Source organism: Caloenas nicobarica, chromosome 3 (genome assembly GCF_036013445.1).
Source record: "Caloenas nicobarica isolate bCalNic1 chromosome 3, bCalNic1.hap1, whole genome shotgun sequence".
Lineage (NCBI taxonomy): Eukaryota > Metazoa > Chordata > Aves > Columbiformes > Columbidae > Caloenas > Caloenas nicobarica.
In genome coordinates, this window is record NC_088247.1 from 53,941,446 (window position 1) to 53,961,553 (window position 20,108).

At 35.3% G+C, this 20,108-nt stretch overlaps 1 protein-coding gene across 5 annotated transcripts in view; it reads right to left on the reverse strand.

Annotated features, from left to right (window-relative positions):
* Positions 1 to 396: 396 nt before the first annotated feature.
* TBC1D32 (TBC1 domain family member 32) overlaps positions 397 to 20,108 on the reverse strand; it is a 77,516-nt gene continuing 57,804 nt past the window's right edge. For 4 of the 5 annotated variants that reach the window (XM_065630917.1, XM_065630915.1, XM_065630919.1 and 1 more), the window contains 7 exons: positions 17,569 to 17,652; positions 9,284 to 9,353; positions 8,366 to 8,481; positions 7,267 to 7,421; positions 5,469 to 5,609; positions 3,432 to 3,620; positions 397 to 1,176 (listed from right to left, as the gene is read on the reverse strand). In XM_065630917.1, the coding sequence (XP_065486989.1) occupies positions 1,057 to 1,176; positions 3,432 to 3,620; positions 5,469 to 5,609; positions 7,267 to 7,421; positions 8,366 to 8,481; positions 9,284 to 9,353; positions 17,569 to 17,652 (875 nt within the window). In that variant the 3' untranslated portion in view covers positions 397 to 1,056. The remainder of the gene's footprint in view (positions 1,177 to 3,431; positions 3,621 to 5,468; positions 5,610 to 7,266; positions 7,422 to 8,365; positions 8,482 to 9,283; positions 9,354 to 17,568; positions 17,653 to 20,108) is intronic. The other variant, XM_065630916.1, reaches the window with a different exon arrangement.

Here is a 20,108-nt window from a genome sequence, read left to right on the forward strand (position 1 = left end):
TTTTCCTGACAAATATCTGCTGCTGATAAACGAACTGATTATTTCGTAATTGGTAGTTTAATCAACCGTGGTCTCTTTAAAACTGTATCGAATTTCTGGAAACACATAATATTTGTGTTCTAGTGTTATTTACCATCAGGATGTTTGTCATTGGGTTATTTTGAGAAATATGGCAAAAAAGTTGTTTTCAAAAAATAGGCTGCTATGTGAAGGTTAAAAGAACAGATTTTATGGGAGTCTTGGTATTCTTCAACCCTGGTGTCAGGCAAATACTTGGTTCTATCAGTTGTTGTCATAATTCTTTCTTCATAGTTGCCAGTCTCTTTTATTAATGTAGGTAAGTCAACACAGTTCACAAAAGTCCAAAAATATTTAAAACATTTATTTTCTAGACAAGAAAAAAAAGCTAAACACATGAACTTATGAAATGCACAGTCAGGAAAACAGAAATTAGTGGCAAAACCTTTGTCAGTGCTGCGCACTCTGAGGTTGCATATAATTACAGAAATTTCAACTGCAGGTTATAATGTATTTTATAATTTCAGTTTGTGTATGTGCTCACACATTCATTTTATCTAGTGAAATTGCTTTTTAAGAACTTTGCAGTAATGTTTAGTTTGTCTCACGGGAAAGTGTGGTAATGATATTGGATAAATATAAATTAAACATTTGTGGCTTCTGTTAGACTTCTAAAACACTAATTATATCACAAATTCTCTTCAAAATATTTTGAGATTCCAGACATTCTGTAAAGAAAATGTTACTGCAGGTTCTAAGGAAGACACTTCAGCATCCTACACGTGGGTTCTGAAGCTGCCTTCTGCCAGCTGAAAATGGGGTTGCGCATACAGCCTGTCTGCAAAAATGTGTTATTTTTGCTCATCAAACTTAGATTAAGTCCTTTTGCAAAAACTGTTTTCTGAAAAACCTCCTTATTTATTTTACAGTACATATATTTACATCGACTGACTTATTTTATGTGAGACTGATATATCAATCAGCATCCTTTTAAAGGATGTAAACAAAACTGGAAAATAAAGTGCTCGTTTGCTTCATTTATGTATTTTGTACTCTTATGTTCTTCATGTCTTTCAGCAGCATAGGTCTGTAGCTTGTCTCCAGGCTTTCCATGTATTCTAAATAATCGCTCACTCGAAATCCACAGAGTGCTTCTTCCTGCACAAATACATACAGAAAACATTTATTAGCTAGGAAAAAGAGATGTACAGCTCAAATTTAGTGAATTCCAAGCTGCTAAAGATAGCTCATTTTGTTCTGCTTGTCACAGCCTGGGCATTTTTTTTAAGCAGTCAAATCGTATATTGATTAAATGTGGGCACAGATTGATTAGCAATGTAGTTATCAATAATATGGCTCATACAGAAAATGAAGTGAAGAGTAGCTAAATTAATCCTAGAAGAGACCGACATACTGGTTTACATGTGCTATTACAAGTCACAAATCCTGTAGCCCCAAGTTTCTCAATTTTATCCAAATGAAATGAAACCAAGACAGTCAAGGTGGGTTTCCTGAGGTGGCAGGTTACACTATTCTTGGTTCATGAGTGGAAATTACAAAGCTATGCACCTTCATCCTTCCATGAAAGCATTAAAAAAAAAAAGGACAAAGCAATAAATTGAAAATTCAGTTCATGCTGAATCTTCAAGATCTCTTAAAGGGATCACCACTGTTAGTAACCCCTCTCAGCCAACAGGAAGAACAACGGAAAAAATGTTCATAGTCGATTTGTTACTTCTGCACTCCTCTTGGCACAGAGGAAAGGCAAATTAGAGAGTAATAGAAAATGATCTCACAGGTTGTTGTCTGCTTTTTGTCACTAGAAGGACCCATTGAAAAGGTGAATGTTTTACATATTTTAAGTGCTAGGCATAATGTCATCTGAATTGACAGCGAAGTTGTCTCCAACTTCTTTTTTCATGTGCAAATGAAAGTATATTTGTATTTTAAGAAGAAAATATTTGTTTTTCATTTTAATAGCTAGCTGGAAATACTTATTATATATTACCGGCAAGGGTGTATTCCTGTCAAATGATCGTCTTTTCATGACAAATATAATGCATGTTACAAGCTTAAAACCAGAAAGTACTATTGGTTCTTGAAAGGAAAGTAGGTAGGAGGACTTGTTTGTCATTGCTAGTATGAAGTTTGAGACATCAGATTACATTAAAAAAATAAAATGAATATTCTAAGTTTGTTGGTGTGTTGTTGTTTTGGTTTTTTTCTTAGATTATGTTCTCAGAATAGTTTATACTTCCACTTTTAAGAAAATTGCTCCACTACAGTAATCCAAATTTGTGAATGTTATGCTGAGAAATAGGCTAAAACTTGAAATAGAATTTTGCTATTTCAATAAACAGGCAGCTGACTAATGCTTTTGCAAGTATTAAGTAACCTCACATGAAGCCCATAATATAGCTGAAATTGAATGAATAAAACGACATGAATTAAGAGCTATCAAAAGCAAGAGTACACTTTAAGTATGCTGTTAACTCCTCTTTTTTTGCGTACTCATTGAATTGTAAATACTTCAGTAGTGCCTTAATATACAGTATTACTCAATAATTTAACAGTACCATGTCAAGTCTTTGGCCTGTTTATATTATAGTTGACAATATACAAAATCTCTCTTTTGTAATTTACATAAACTATCCCAACAATGCCATCAAGATGACATAGTTTTTAAGCCACATTGACCAAAACCAGGTCAAACAAAACAGTTTATTCATTAGACTTTGTATCATACTTTTTCAAGGAAAATTATTGTGTTGACATATTATTCATATTTAAGAATATTTAAGGTGGATGCAAACTAGTCACAAAACTATTGTTGTTAGGACAGACTAAGATGCAGATGTATAGCTTGCAAAAGAATTCTGACTGGATAAAAGAAAAAGACCAGAGAAAAAAAAGAAAAAAATATCTCTGGGAAGAAGAGTCAAACATTTGTATCTATTCATGATCTGTTCATTACTGCATCTACAGCTGAGCAGTACCCTGCAAAAAAAAAAATCCAATAACCAAATGTAATTTATAATATGGTAAAGAATACGAAATTGTGAGGCTGGCTGTGTAGTAATTGGCACCTGTTCCAAACACCAGTTCACTGAGTTTTGTGCCACATCTCTTCAAGCTTCGGTAGGACACCACTGTGTAAACCCACCTTCCTGGAAAACTAGTTTAAAGAGATTGGGGCCACACACAGAGAATTGAACGAAATGCCCTCAGGACTTAACGTGGCTATTTACTTTGCCTACAAAGGGAACTGATTAGGATTTCCTGCCAAGAAGTAAATAAAATTGAAGTATTATTTCACTCAATAAGTGAAATTCAGATTAAGTAACATATATATTTTCAGTATTGAGAGCTTTGCTTCCCTTCAGCAATTAAAAAATTAAAAAAGAAACCCTTACTTTAAGAAAAACCTGGAGATCTCGGGCTTCAGTGTGCTTCAGGATGTCTTGCTGTAGGTGTTTGAACACAGAAATACACATATATATTTGATAATCAGGACCCAGAAAAATACATATAGCAATGTAGTGACAGATCTCACTCCAGTCCATGTAATTCCAGAAGCACTGAGTTATCCATTGAAGACAAATCTAGATGAGATGAAATTATATATAATTAAATTGCTGTAGACATTCAGTCAATTGATCAGCTTTATCTCTTAACTTTCCTATACTACAGGCCCTTTTTCCTATAACATTACACTACTTATGAAAATAAAAGAGCTAAAGTACAAGAAGCCAAGAATCACCATTTTTGAAATCACAGCTTCTGAATAGACTTCTGGTCTATTCAGACTTCTGCTAAACATGTTTAACACCCTGCATCTGTACATCTCAGTTTTCTGAGAATATTCTGGCAACTTCTGAGGCTGAGACATAAAACTCAAAGAGGTGATGTTTTCAAGATTTTTTTTTTTAAAAATGGCCTAGATGGTGATGAGGGTGATGGGGGTGTGTTTAATGTGGATTTTCCTTTAAATTAAAATCATTCTTTGCCTTATAAATGAATGTTATGCCATTCCCTAAGACACATTTTCATTTATTAAATGGGCATGGAACACATTTAGCGACTCCATTTTCCAGTTCTAAATCACAATGTACTAAGATGCATACAGAACATTTCATTTAGCTCTAGACCACAAACATTCTGCTAATCGTTCCTTAAAGTGTTTAAAAGTATGCAGCAGCCAAAGTACCAAGATCCTAATTGGATTACAGCAGCCATACTCTGGCATTAAATCTGTTTTCAGTATTTATTGACGCACACAAGCACTTAAATACATTAGAGTTATTTTCACAGTTCAGAGTTTGTTTGTTTTTAATCTTGCAGTAAAATTGAAAAATCACACAGAAGACACAGTGGCACCCATCAGTGGCATTTCAGTAATGCACTAAATTAAAAAAAAAAATCCCTAATAAAAGCCTTATCAGCAGTTTAGGACAATAACTATATTCTATTATGAATTGTGTGCAAACAATAAAAAATGCATTCAGTATAACGGACACAACAATAGTTGAGGAAGGAGTGACTGTCCTCATGTGTTTTCCCACCCCAAACCAGGAACCTTATTACGAGCACCTCATTCCTACTCTGAGATGAAGTCACTCATCTGCCAGTCTTCCTAAAGACCAAATCCCAAGCTATTTTAAGCAATATCTATACCACACTGGCATCTGCCCCATTAAGAAGTCTCTTGAGCTGCAAATCTTGTCATAAAAACAAATTAAAAAGGCATAAGATGAAAAATATTTTTCTTGCCTTGGCACAGCAATAAGCTTTCTTACTGTGGCAAGAGGTCCTTTGCATTGGCAATCTGTTATTATTACTTGAAGCTGTTTACACTTCATCATGACTGTAGTCTTTACAAGTGATGATCCATACATAGCATTGCATATTACCAAAGAACTGCAGTAAGTAGGTAAATGGAGAGCTAACATTATGGATAAATGTTCTTCTTTAGTAACATCTCTTTAATATAGAAGAATAGCATGTTACCTGATTGTAATAGTTATGGCAGCTCACGTAAAGTGAATTTTGCTCTAATATCACCTGAACTGCTTCCTTTTATACACCTATCCCAAATTACTCATTCTGGTCCCATGGGAAATTCAGAAAATTATTCCAAGGAATAAGAGATGCTATTTATTTTTAATGATAAATCTGAGGTTTTAGTATATATTATTGTTATCAAGTTTTCTGCATGAACATGTAATGGAAGGTCATCAGCTGCAGTACACTGTCATTGCTCTACCAAGTCAGCTGCTTTCTATTTTCAGATGCTCTAAGTCACTATGCATTCAATACTCCCTCTTACCCCCCAGTTTCATAACCACCACACAAGTGCTGTACAGAAAAAGCACAGCAGTTCCTGGATGTCCTTGATTCTGTGCATTTAAGTCAAAAAGTTGATGATACTCTGATACCCTTTCATCAGTTACCTGGGATGGAGTGAAACCAGACATGTGGAAGGCTGAAGAGACAAGTGGCAACTCAGCTTTCAGCAGCATTTCGATGTAGTGACCACTGCAAAAATAGACTGGATGGATGCCAGATTCCACTGTGGTAATAGGCAGGTGAACCTGATTAACAACAACATCATCATCGTCAACAACAAAATTGAGGAAAAGGATTAGAAACTACGAAAATGTGTTATTTTAAAATACCTTCCTGTGAACGATATATAAAACCATACATGTTTACTTGTAGGATAAGTCATCCCAGTTATTTACAGACAGAAAATAGAATACACAAAAAAGTTGATACTACCATCAGGAAAAACATACAGTTAAACTAAAGAAAAAAGTTAGAAACTGTTTTAAAACATATCCTGACTATTCTTTTGCATTACCAATCTAGTTCTTTACTGCATATAAGCTTTAATTGTTAAAGCAGGAACAGAGAAATCATTGTTATATTTTAAAGAACAGAAGAAAAAAAAAAGACTGATTTCTGTCAGATTTTTTTTCCAATTTACTGGCAGATAGAGTGGAACTTCTATGGTATTTGAAGCTGTTTTCTGTGTGCACGTTTCTTTGCAGTACGCATGGCTTGTATGAGTGAAATTCTATTTGCGCAGCAAAAGGAACAGAAGTTTTATCAGTATGGAAAGCTCTGGATGTCAGTGCTTGGGTCTAGGTAATGAATCCTTGGCTTCATGCTAGAAGGTCAAGGTACATCCTCTAGAATTTTCCTCCTTCCTGAGGTAGGCAGCATCACAATCCAACCAATGACTGGATAATTTCTCATTTATGTTTTGACACTTTATTTTAGTTTACATTGCAGATGTTATTCAAGTAAGCTAATTATTGAATCTTCTCTTTGTGTTTTCAAGATATATTATGAAAGAGAAATCATTTAGGTATTGAGTATTAGCACTGCACCGACCTGCCTGCCATGCTGACAAGGTCTTGTATAGAAGACAACACTGACAGTTGTTCAGCACATATTCACACAATGGAGCAACATTTCGTTGTGCTGGAACAAACTCAAGGCTGGACTCAGTGCTGTGTGTGGACCAAGACAGTCACTTCTGGTGACAAGATAGACCAATTCATATTAATACAGAGACAGCGTGCAGAACAGGTACAGAATCTAATCCGTGCTTCTTATACCCCAGAGTTCTCTGGTAAAGACTAGAGCTGTTTATGTTCAACACATTCAAGATGACATGACAATGTATAAAGTCAAACTGAAAGGGTTTTATTTTAAATAAATGGAATCGCATCTAGGAAAGGTGAAAACTACGTTTCTCATGCTACAAACTTCATCCAAAACACTAATAATTTAAAACTGTCAAGAATTCAGTATTTCAGCAGTATTTTTTTTTAATTTACTAAATTTAAGTATTTAGTAAATTTTAAACCAGATAGTTTTACTAAAGAAACCAAAAGGATGGACTTGCACACTGTAATAATGAAAAAAGGTCATTCAACAGTATTGCAGCCTTCACACAGAATTTAATGCCACTAACAAAGTTTATTTTACTGACAGCTTTAAAATTCAATAGCATTGCCTTTACTGTCAGTCCACCTGTTACTTCACTATTTTAAACAACCAATTGAACAAATGTCAAATCTATATTTTTCTGAGAGAATTTTTCAGGGTTCAGTTAGAGGGCTTTAATAAAAACTTCCTGCATTAGAAAAAAAATAGGCGCAAAACTAAGGAAATTGATAAAGTCTCCTTTAGAAACTTTCAGAGTTGCCTTTTAGAAAGAAACAGCTTTTAAATTCTTACAGATATATGCAGTCTTGGTAGCCAGAGAAATGCTGAAACAAGAAGACGTGAAAAATCCTGAAGAAACGTCAGTGTCTTCTCCCCATCCCCTGACATGATGAGGAAGATGGAAGAGGCGAACCAGTCGTAGCCAGGAGAGCGCTCCTGCAAGCAGCCTGGGGAGAAGGTCAAGGAGCTGGGGCAGAGATCTCATCCCCACCCTCCTCCTCCTCCCCAGGCCCATGCACCCAGAGGGAAGAGCTGCTTGGTTAGAGATGGGAATACAGCTGCGAAGAGGCAGCTTCTTCAGGCATGGCTGCCTCTCAAACTGAATTAAGACAAACGATTTAAGCTGTTTTCCCTATACACTACTTCTTTCCCAGTCCATAAGTAGTCCTGCCAAATCAACGAAAGTAAACAAAACACAAGTAAATGCAAAAAACCCCACACCAAAACAAGCGTGTGTGTAATACAAAAAAGGAGAATGGTGGAGGAAGAAAACAGGAGTTGTGAAGATTATGGAAGAAAAGGAAACAAAAAAGTAAAACCAAGGCTTTGAAAAAAGTATATTCTGACTAATATACCTGAAGTGTATTTTAATAGTGATACATAAGTCTAATACCTGAAGAATATAGCAAAGCTTGCTGGAAAGGGGTATCTGTTTTATTTTTTAAAAAACTTTCACAGTAAATCTAAAAGAGTCAGAATTTAAAACATTCCTGTTGACCAGATTACAGCCACATAATGTTACATGAGCAATACCATTACACTGTTGGTATTATGGGAGTACCACAAATAATCATTAATGCTGCGGACTCTTTATCACATACGGAAAGATGTGGATCCTACTCCAAAACAATTTATGACAAAAATGAATGAGACTTACAATTTTAACCAAGCATAGGAACAAAAGGGTGAGGATTTTCTTGACTGCATTGAGTGTGCATTTTAACTTAACAAAACCTCAAAGCAAAAGTGCTGCTCTATTTTGTTTGCTTGTTTGTTTCTTAATCTTTCAGTACATATTACACACCTACACCACCATCAAAAGCCCAAACTAAGAGTTCAAATTCCACTGGCATTTTCAGGCGATAGAATTTATACCACCAAGAAAGGATACGAAGTGAGGATACCACAGTTCTCTGCTGTTGTTTCAGAAACTTCTCACAATTCATTAACACAAAGCACAGATCATTTTCAGCATGCTCTTCCAGCAAGTTTAGGTATTTTCCATATCTAGCACAAAAAGTTACAAACCAAACTGTTTAACGGTTAAATATTGTATTAATTCCTAAAAAGCAAGAACTCAATATTTAATAGGCCTGTGAAAGTTAAGCTGTCATAGTGTTGTTCATCACAAACACCATGTTGTACATACACACACAAACGGTTAAATAAACCCTGTCATGCTTTATCTACACACCAAACATTTGCTACTGAGTGTTAAAATTCCATACCTAAATTCCTTTCACTTCAGATTGAGAGACTATGGTGCAGAAGAACAAGTACTCTAACACACGACTCGTTTCCTTCACGTACATTATTTGGAATTCCATCTAAGTATACTGTATGTGTAATTATTAGCATCTGAATTCAAATATTAATGCTAAATATAACAATCTGTGGAAGTACAGACACATTAGCTTTTTCTTCATCAAAGCTCTGCAAATTACCAGTCAAATAAAATGTTTAAATGGCATATAACTAAGCTTAGCTAAACAGAGCTATTTAGAGAAGTAATGTGAGGAAAAAAAGACACGTAACTCAGGATAATATAACTTTACAGTAAATCTTACTATCAAGTTACAATTAGCCTTTACAACAATAAAGGATAATAACCTATATAATCTGTAAAGTTAATTTAATTATGTATAATATCTTTTTCATTTTCAAAGTCAGAATTAATTTTCTTAAATACAATCTTTAGATTTAAATCGTATAAAGCACTGAGTTGATGGATTAAATATCATTAAAGTCATTCCACGAAAATCAAAATAATTCTAGCAATACACTAGGGAAATATTTTAATACCATGTACCTGACTGTCATTTCAACACCAAGCTGCTGCACAGATGAAAGGCTTTCATTCTTCACATCTACATCCGTGGCTAAAACAAAAGAGAAAAAAATAATAAAATATTAGGATAAATATGATTTTAACTGAATACTAATGTAAAGCTTATTTTATGTGTGAATACCAATTTTGGAGAGCTGCTTCGTATTTGAAATGACTTTAGTAGTGTTTGCAAAGGATCCACGAAGAACCTGCATTCCTCATACACTTTTTTAATTAAAATCACTCTCTTTTTAAGAAAATCTTCACTTTTAGTATAGTTATCATTAGCTTTACAGCATGATGTAAACAAACAACATCTTTTTGCAGACCCATTTCTTAGTAGAGCTTTATCCCTTCTGGCCAAGACATGGGACAAAGTATCATTTTGTGATCTATTTTCTTCCCTTCCAGTGGCCTTAAAGTCTCCTATCTGTGAAAACAACCTTATTAACAACAACATCTATTTTGATACAAATGTCAGGAAACTTTATAACTGATGGATTTAGAAAAATCCTGTATTTTTATGCATTGTTCATTCACAAAGTAATATATACCCCATTTTCTGCATTTGTTTGAACTAAAAATCCAAGTTAGACAAATTAATAAATCATGAACTAAAGCAACCTCTGTTGTAATGTTTTCTTAAAATTTTAAATTCTAAATGCAATTAAAAATGGGTAATTGCTTCTCTCATGTACACATATCACCTAAGATAACTCTACCTCAGAAAAACTACAGTCCGATAATATGAGTTACAAAGCTGAGGGCTTAAATCTTTAACATGCTTCTTTCAGACAAAGTGCTAATTAAAAAAACAACCAAACAAAAAAAACCCCAACCAACAAATAACAACAAAAAACCCCAGTTAAATAAATTTTAAGAATCCTATATCAACCAACACAATTTGTTAAAAATGAAAATAACAGATAGGGCAGCAGAGGTTAAAATATATCCATGTACCCATGTGAGTGATAAAGGTAAAAATCCGATTACATGGTAACTTGATATGTACTTTTTCTATAACCTTCTCTGGCAGATGGAGAAATCGAACTGAAGGATTCCCTCGCTACCCATTCTAGTAAACACTTTATATTCCTGGTAAGCAGTATTTACAAGTTAAGGGAGGAAATGCCTCTGGTTAGGAAGAAAAGTTAAAGAAAACAACTTAAGAAGCACTCTGCTCAGATGAGATGAAGTGGTTTGAGTTTTCTTGAAGAAAACAATACAGTAAAATTACACTTGACAATGAAGTGATAAAATTCAGCAGAGGCAGTATGGTAAGAGGAAAAAAACCACTCTGTATTATAAATTCAAGAGAGGACCATAACCTAAGTGTTAGGGTCATGAGAAATTAACCTTGCACTTTTGACAAATACCTTTATACATAAGAAAAATCAACTAGTTTTTGAGTGAAACAAATTTATTCAATAATCTGATGAGACTGAAATAGCAATCCCACTTCAGAGAGGATTTTTTTTTTATCTGAAGAAAAGAAGTTCAAACGTGTTTTGCGTACTATACCACCAACTAAATATTTGGAAGAATACATATAAAATCACGGGGCATTTCAGTTAAAACCCCACAGAGATGAGTGAAACAGTTCATATATTTTTACCGCTCCTGCTCCAAGTTTCCCATACACTTAAACTGCAATTTACCACACCAACAGTCAATTCATTTTCAGGTTCCTGTTCACAATCGGGAAGGCAAGAGGCATACTTATATCGTAGAAATCATGATGGAAGACTGTGATTGATGGTAGGACCACATTCAATGGCAGTGGAGAGGAAATTGGCATAAGAACCTCTAAACCACAAGGCAGCCCTGTCTCCATTTTGACGTGGATCTTCCTGTGGGTGGCAAGGCAGGAGTTCGTACCCCAGTCCAGCAAGGGTGCCATGAGGAACAGCTGTATCATAACCCACAACCTGAGCCCAGTTTTCACCCTGTAACAGTTTACAGGAAGTACTGAATGCTTATTTCCCATTAACATTAAAAGAACACAACTGATTTAATTGATTCTCATTGCCCTTTCTTCTATGTTGTAACAATTTTTTAGTTGCTGAAAAGAGTTTTCTCCTTATCAGTTTTCCTTTTGATATTTTTCCCTGTATTATGAAAGAAGAGTTTGGATTGAATAATAATTCTATATTACATAGTACCTCATTGGGACAGGAAAAGATAGGCTGATGGTCTGTGTTTGTTAGTTTGTTTTTTAAAGCTTCCAGGTTTTTCTGCAAAACTCTGAGGAATCATAAATGTCAAAAGGGATTAGGGTGAATGGGAAGAACAGGACAAAGGGAAGATGGGGAGCAATTCTTTAAGCAATTCCAGTGTTCCCTTGCTTCAAGGTCATGACTGATCATTTGTACTAACTCTGATCGTGCCCGTTGCAAATACTTCAATGGGCAATACTTCTCAAAACATTTTTAAGCATTCAGGAGCACAAAAACAGATATCCCATAAGGCACGGTTTGCAAAGGCAATTCCATAGTATTATTGAGCTATAGCTGCAAACACTTCAGAATAAGTTAACTGGCACACATAGTCTAGCAGTATTTTTCCTCATCAGATCAAATTTCAATCAACTTTACAACTCGCCTGAAAGATTGCTTTCTCATTCATTTTCCCTCCTACTGTGAAGAAGCTTTTACGTGTTTAAGTCAGAAAATGGGCTACATCGCAGTCCTACCGAAGTGACAGGATGCCAAACTGAAACAGTTTTACAGCATATTTCATACAAGTTGTATGGTCTTTAGGTAATAATCAATTTATTTCCCTGTTTAACTGCTGTTACCCCAAAGAAACTACTGGCTTCCCTTTTGTGTTAAGTGAAGGAAATGACTAAAGCTGTTGCTCACATTATTGATTTTGTTTTTTCACTCCCTGGTGCCTGGGCCAAATGTTTTTATCACAAACATAAAAATGTTTGCCATAAAAATGTTTATGTTTTTACTGCAAACAGTTGTTGAAAATCCCATGATGGCCAGAGCCATCTGCATAATTCCTGCAGATGCTTCAAAAATCTTTACAGCATGTAGTCATGTTCACTACGAGGCCTCTAGTCCTTGGCTTTGGCTTTGTCCATATAAGTTGAAATTGTGGAACTCACTTTTAAAAAACAAACGAACAAACCCAACAGGTTTTTTCCCTACTCTTAGTCCTTGGCTTTGTCCATATAAGCTGAAATTGTGGAACTCACTTTTAAAAAACAAACAAACAAACCCAGCAGGTTTTTTTACTTACTCTTCAGCAGGTATCTAAACATTGACACTGTCAGTGGGAAGGTGCTCAAGGAGTCAGGATAGAGCTTTATGTTTTGTCAGTACCTACCCTCTCTCCTGATGTCCTTATGAAAGTTTTCTTTTTTAAAACATTATTTAGAGTTGGGACATGGCAGATTTCATACGTTTCTCACTATATTCTCCTCTGCCATTTTCCTACCATTTTTGATGGTGTCATCTCCTCCACCAGGCTACTCATCTGGAGAGCTTCTGACAGTTTCAATCTCATTGTCATTGCTAGAATGGTTTACAAAAAATCCTACTTCAAAGAAAAGTATTATTGTTGGATTTGAATTGCAAATGGAGACAAGGTAAAAAAGATGCAAGGATAGTTGCTAGAGAATATTGTTGGTTTCTCATCAGAGCTAGGTAATCTCATGTGCAGTTCTACCTTGAATACTGAGAGTATCTGTTATGTCATCAGCACACTTGTCATAACAATACAAGATCAATACATAAAGAAGTTCTAGGTATTAATATTTTGGTCATCACAAATACTCAAGCTATTCTTGGCAGCAACATCAGTAAGAATGAACCACATTTTCAGTCCAGTTACATATAAACTGGCAAAGGGCAAAATGGTTTTTGCTAACAGCATCTTTACAGTGGGCACCCATCTTTAAAGAAGTGCATTCACCAAATGATGCAGGAAGAAGGGAAGAATGCCCTCCCTTCTCCTTCCCTCCCAGTCCAATCTGGGGTGTAGTCCTGTATTTCTCATTGTCTCTATTCTGATCTATACTGACATTCTCCCATTGGTGTTTTTAAAATTTCTCAGTTTGTTACTCAATCCATCTGACCTGTAGAAGATTAGGAGCTCATTAAATGGTAGAAAGTTCCTATGAGATTTTGTTCAGCCAGAGAACATCATCTAGAGAAGAAACACACCATGACATTCGAGTTTTACAGCCAGGACCTGAAATCCCTGAGGCTCTGTCCCTCTGGCAGTACATGACAGAGCTGTTTCAGAGACAAAGTCCAGTGGAAATAGAGAACTGAACTGCAAGGTCATCTGCACAGCCAGAGCTACCAAACAGAACAGATGATCCTGAAAGGTCGTAGCATTCTCAAGTCTGGGCAGCCTGCAACACATGGTGGAGATCAGTAAAGAAGTCCAGACACGAACATATCAGTGGAAGTGGAATTCTTTCAGAAATGGGTTTGTTAGAACCTTGAGAAAACTAATACATTTCCACAAAGCATTTATGTTGCGATGAAGTGGAATTTGCTAACTATTTTAGGAACTTCATATCCCTCACATGTAATGCCTATTTTACTACCATAGCAAATTTCAGTTTCTTGCCATCTTATTGCCTATTACAGCTAGACAGCAATGATTTGGTTTAAAATGGTTATGTTTTTTGTTTTGTTTGTTTATGGTTTTTTCTTGTTTTTTTTTTTAAGAAGAAAAAAATAGAAGCAAAATATTAATTCTGGGAAAGGGGATAGACAGAGTTCACTAACATTTAACATACGTATCGTATGTTATTTTACTCATATGAATCCACATCACAGCAGTATCATGGCTGCTAGGAGAAAGTAAACTTCAGGTAAGATTTGTGTTATAGTTTATAATTAAACACAGGAACCACATAGTGTTTTATCATATATTTTTCCTTCTCTATTATCTTGAAAATGATAACAACCCAAACTAATTTGATTTTTCCATATTTTCAAATTTTACAATAAACTAAAATCCTGAGGGATTCCACAGCAGATGGATGACTCTGTTATTCTAATTACAACTACCTATGGGTCTAGAAAGCTGTCATTTTTTAAGATAATCAATTTCTCATTTCAAGAAACATGATAAACACAGAGTATTTATGCATCATACTGAATCCACTTTCGTGAAAATTGTGGCTTCTCCTCATTAACATTTAACAACTATTAGTAACTGTTTTTCAGTTCCTCAGACCCACATTTATTCAAGAGAATGGTGGATACAGGCAATTGCCAAGTGCATGTTTGGCTTACTTAGATGTGCAGCTGCACATCTGCATCTGGAATACAGTTTACCTTCTAACAACTCATTAGATTTACGTAATTCAGAAAAGTGTCTCTACTGCAACAGCAGCTGTAGGATTTAGCTTAGATAGCTGTTACACATACGTATATGGAAAAGATACTGTGAAATAACATGGCATTCAATAATTATTTGTTCTGCTTGGAGAAATTCCAACCCTTCATACACAGTAGCAAAAGATCCTGGGAAATGTATACATTGTATACAACTGTATACAATGTATACAATCATTATTCAATCAGTGAGAAACCTAATTTTAAGTAAAAAAGGTCTGATTAAGGTTTTAGTGTGTTTTGTTTGTCTTTTCTGTACACACATAGGAAGGATAATACAGACTTGGGTTCTCAAAGCGCATTTCCTGCCTTCACAGGAATGCCACAGTGTATGTTTCATGATGTAAAAAATAACCTGAAATGAGTGTAAATTTAGCTGTACAACTGATTCTAACAGTCAAGCACTTTAACTGTACCAGAGTGGAGTACGATCATAGATACAATTTTAGAGCCAGATTTTTGTTTCACTTTCATGTCAATCAGCATGACTTCATTGGTCTAAACTAGTTTCTCTGGACATCACTCATTGCTAGACCTGCCTGAAAAAGGTGGTACGAAATTTTAGTAGCTATTTTCCTATAAAACTTAAACTAAACCCTTGATAAAACATATTCTGTTTGCCTGAGCAACACTCTTTCCCAGACTGGAGAACTCTTCACAAAAAGCGTGTGTGAGAATGATGTTGTGGACAGGGGAAGAAAGGATCAAGACAACACCAGCCCTTTGCCTACATTTTGCATTGGTTCCTTGCCACCAGACTACTGACTGTCCTTGAGAAGGCCTCTCACTCTCCCATTTCCAAGCTTGCCTTCATTAAAGCACATGGAATATCAAAAGCATTTGCAAATGAACATTGTTCATTAGCCAACCCTTTAAATTTTGTAACTTCTATTTGAGAACTGAAGAGGTAAACTTACCCAGAATTAATGTCCAATAGTGCCTGTGTAAGACTGAATGAAAAAAATATTCAGAAAATACAAAAAGGAATGTCATATAGACTGGGTTGGTTTACCATAGAAATAAAATCTGTCAAGCTCAAGAAAATCAAGAATTGAGGCTTTTACTACGTTGTATGTTCTGTTTCTGTACCTATCCATTGGGATTTTAAGTTCTAAAAATTTAATTTAATGTATGCAATTGTCACAGTATTTTCAAATCTGGTGTTTCTTTAAAGTTGACATCAAATGTTAGATAAATATCATAGTGTTGTTGCCACCTCCACCTAATCAACGGTTCATGGTGAAATCATACATCAATGAAATAGGAGATCCAGGTTCAACATTCCTGAACGTGCTTTAAATCCTAGCTTTGAACAAAAAGTTGACAAGAGTGGATTAAAATGAAGGTACTTGACATCTAAATGAACCAAGTATGGACTGCTGCTTCCCTTCATTAGAGCTCTTCCACACTAGATGGAAGCACTTTGTTGTTATGATTAAGCAACAGCAGGATGCTGTCTCTGCTGGGCAAGGCATCCACTGGGAGGTCATGCAGTTGGATGTCTGTTCCTCCTCCAGTTAGTTTTTGCCTTACTCGAACCAAGTGGGTTTTCCTGTTTTCCTAACAGGTAACACTAAGACAACCGTGAAAAGTTGGGTCTGTGGGCTATAGTGTCTCCCCAGAAAACTACTCTTGGGCCTTCCTTATCGTTGGAGAATGTGTGATGTTTTGAACTACAAGCTAAAAAGAAAGATGTACAGAGGGGAGCGAGAGGCAAAACATTTATGTCATGAAGACATTATGTGGGCTTCTAAAGGAACCACCAAAGTCATCATTTGAATTGGTGCCAGAAATATGTAACTAGCAAGTCTCATGAGTCCCTGAGAAGATTTTTGTTGCTCATTATGCTGCCTAAGAAGTTGAAAAGTAAATGACAAACCAATTCAGGACAACAAAAGCCCTTTAAGGATCTTTTAAGGAAAAATAAAATAGTAACAGAAAGAACTATCACTTCAGCAACTCTCTTCATTAAGCAAAGAAAGAGACTGTCAAATAAAATTAAGAGTATTCCATTATCAAGCTTCCAGAAGGAAAAGGCCATTACATAAAAGAAAGAGATCCTCTAAAATACTAGAGTGGTTTTATGCTTTGGAACTTCAATGGTAAGCCTGAAGTCTCCAAGGACACTATATTTGCATCCTATGGATGTGAGAATAAAATAGCAGTATAAATAACAGACACTCCCCAAAGCAGGCTTGGTTCTCCAGTCATTTAGAGTACTTATTCTGCCACTAACTCTGAACTACAACCTAAGAGAAAAGTCCTTGACAGACGGTAAAGAATGAAAGCGCATTTTCCGACAGATATTAACAATGCTTCTAAATCTTCTAATTTTGCAAGTACTTCAAAATACTAAAATGTATTACTTTACACTCAAAATAAATTAACTTTATCATTCATCCTTTATTCTTGGCTGTAAGCACGACATCTGTACAAAACTAACACTCAGATTACCCTGCCAACAATAGCAGTTCTTCAATAAATATCCTTTAATGCAATACAAATCGCATACCTTTGGGTTGATTATATTAATATATTAGGGGGCTTTCAAAACATGAGCCCGATTGCTTACAGTATCTTAAATGTTTATGCCACCAGCCTTGCAAATCATTCTATAATAGGTGTCAACAAATACTTTGAATTCTACATTCACCTGTTCTGCATCCCCATCTTTCCATTACACATACAGAAATGTGAAAGCCCATAACTAATAATTACCTGTACTGCTTACTCCAGCACATCATCTTTTGCTCCAAAGTGAGGTATTTCCCATCAGTTAAGTAATAAAATTCTGAGTTGTTAAAGAATATTTTAAACAACCTCCAAAATGCTACAGATACATTTAAAAGGAAAGCAATTTAAATACGAAGCAGCTGCATGGCAATAAATTATTAGGAAACTGACCTTTATAGTTTCCCGTGCTGAAATAACAATCTGATTGGCTTTCAGAAAGTTGCGACACAAACTTTTCAATTAATTCTGCCAGAACTGCAAAAAGTAAAAATCCATTAAAGCATTAGAGGCAACGAACAAAATGTGGAACTACATTAACTAACTAAATGACAATATGTGAGAAACCAAAGCTATTTGAATTCCTGCATGTTTATTCATGTTTTTATAGGGATACCATTCAAAGTGTGTGTTGCGCTTTTGCATTCCTAACACCACTCCTAACTTAAATTAAATTTTAATAGCTTTACTGAGAATATATTCAGTGTAAACGGAAAGAGAATCCCATGTTATCTTTATATCCTCCAAGGATTACTTCATGATTTGTTACAGAGTTTCAACTTGAAATTAAAATTAACTATAATTAAACTATAATACAATACCTTACCATTTTTGTCTGTTTATGTAGACAGGAGAAGGAAAAAAAAAAAAAGCCCAACAACCTCCACACAACCAAAAACTCACACCACCCCTAAATGGCACTAACAAAAATTCTAAGGGTGGTTTCAAAAAAACCCCACACAATATAAAACCATCTATGCCATCATAAGATAGAAATTATTGACTTAAAATTAAGCAACAGGAGCACTTCCTTTGGGAAATTCTGTATTTTACAATGACCATAGCATTCTTATTCAGTTCTTGCCATGGAACTTTGAGTCTGTAGATACCACTTACATAAGTCAGCTGCTGACATCTGTCCGCTATGTAGAAAATCACATCTCCCACCTTAACAGGATGTTAGCGAGAAAGTTAGCAAGAACTCTCAATGACAAATCATTAGAAAAAGCGTTCCTGATTCCTCAGTTTTGCAAGTTTGAGAGCACTGCAACTGCGCACGCTACCACCTTACACATTTAAACGCAGGATCCAAGGAAGCCTTAACATACAACGCATAGAGGGAACCCATATTGAGATGAGCCATGTTAAGAATTTAAGATAGCAACAATCAACGTTTTTTATAAGTAAATGCTATCCCAAAACAGCTGCTGTTCTCGTGATTAACGGGATTTACATAATAGTGATATAACCTTCTTTGCACAATAATGCCAACAAGGAGAGTAAGGAGTGCTGCTACCCATGGGATTCCATTTGAAGCTGGCATGTTACCGTTTCCTTGGCAGCACCTCTATTTCACAGTACTGAAGCTTCAGCCCTTTCTCAAGCCCTCCTGCACATAACTCCATGCACCCACAGGTACTTTTGCCATTTTTAGACTGAATCATTCCACTACACCCTGTAGTGGCTGTACGAACAGTTGTAGCAGCATAAGTAAGGCAAAACGATCTATCATGGAGGTGGTGATGTAGAAAGCTAGAAAATTCTGGAACCAGTCCTGCTGACAGGAAAACTAACTCAAAAGGAGACGGTGGTGCAAGCTGTTTAGTTCACTAGGAGGAGGAAGACTGATCCTCCACCCAGTCTGACACTTGTTATGCCAGAAAAATAATGAAGAAGAAGATACCATAAAGAGAATTACCTCTTCTTCCAACCATTTTAAGCTAATATACTGACATTAAATCACATTTTTTTTCTAGATTAGTTGTCTAAAACATTTACAGAAATTCGTTTACACTGAATGAGTCCAGAAAAGGATTTTAAAAAATTGACTTCTGCTCATACTGTGTTGATGGGTAGGTCTAGGGGGAAAAAAAGTTGCACTACAACAGCTAAACACAGATTTACAGTTTGAGTAGCCAACTCTAACAGAAACAAAATTAATTTTGCATTGCATAGGACTACTAAATCAAAACAAAAAAAAAGTTACATGAATAATTTATATTCTTATGCATTTTTATGGAGAGAAGAAACTGCTAATTAAACATAATATAGCTATTTTTAATCATGGTTAATAAACCACATGGGGCTAGCAAAAAGCAATTTATTTTATAGAAGAGCAACAGTTTGTTCATTTTGTGAGAATAAACAATCTCACTAATCTTCACTAAGACACTTAGTGGAATTTGGTCCACAAACAATATAACAATTATTTGTGTAAAATGAGAAAAGGTGTCTATACCTAGACCTTTAGATAGCAAAAAAACCCAGAAATTAAGAGTTCTAGCTAGCTAAATGTTTCCTGTGTGATTATTAGTATTGTGATTGCTGAATATGCCATACTATAATAACGAATGGGAACTGTGTTAAAAGACTAAAATACCACTTAATTCAGAAAGTTTAAAACCAAGTCAGAACATTGTACATTGCTTCTCTTTTTGTTGGAAGGCATCCACACACTTGACCTACCAGTCAAATATTTCAGTTCAGTGCTCGAGTTAATGGGAGAAGTGACAACTCAACTGCTAAACAAATTTCTGAATCTCAAGCACTAAATTGGTTTCCACCATTTGAAAGTATTTATCTAAGTGCCTATCAGGATCTCTAAAAAGCTTTTAATCAAGTTTTAGAGAGAAAGACACACATAAGATTTTAACAAAACAAATTTGGTTAATACGCAAATAGAGGGTTTTCACAGGAGATCGTCTCTTCCAAAA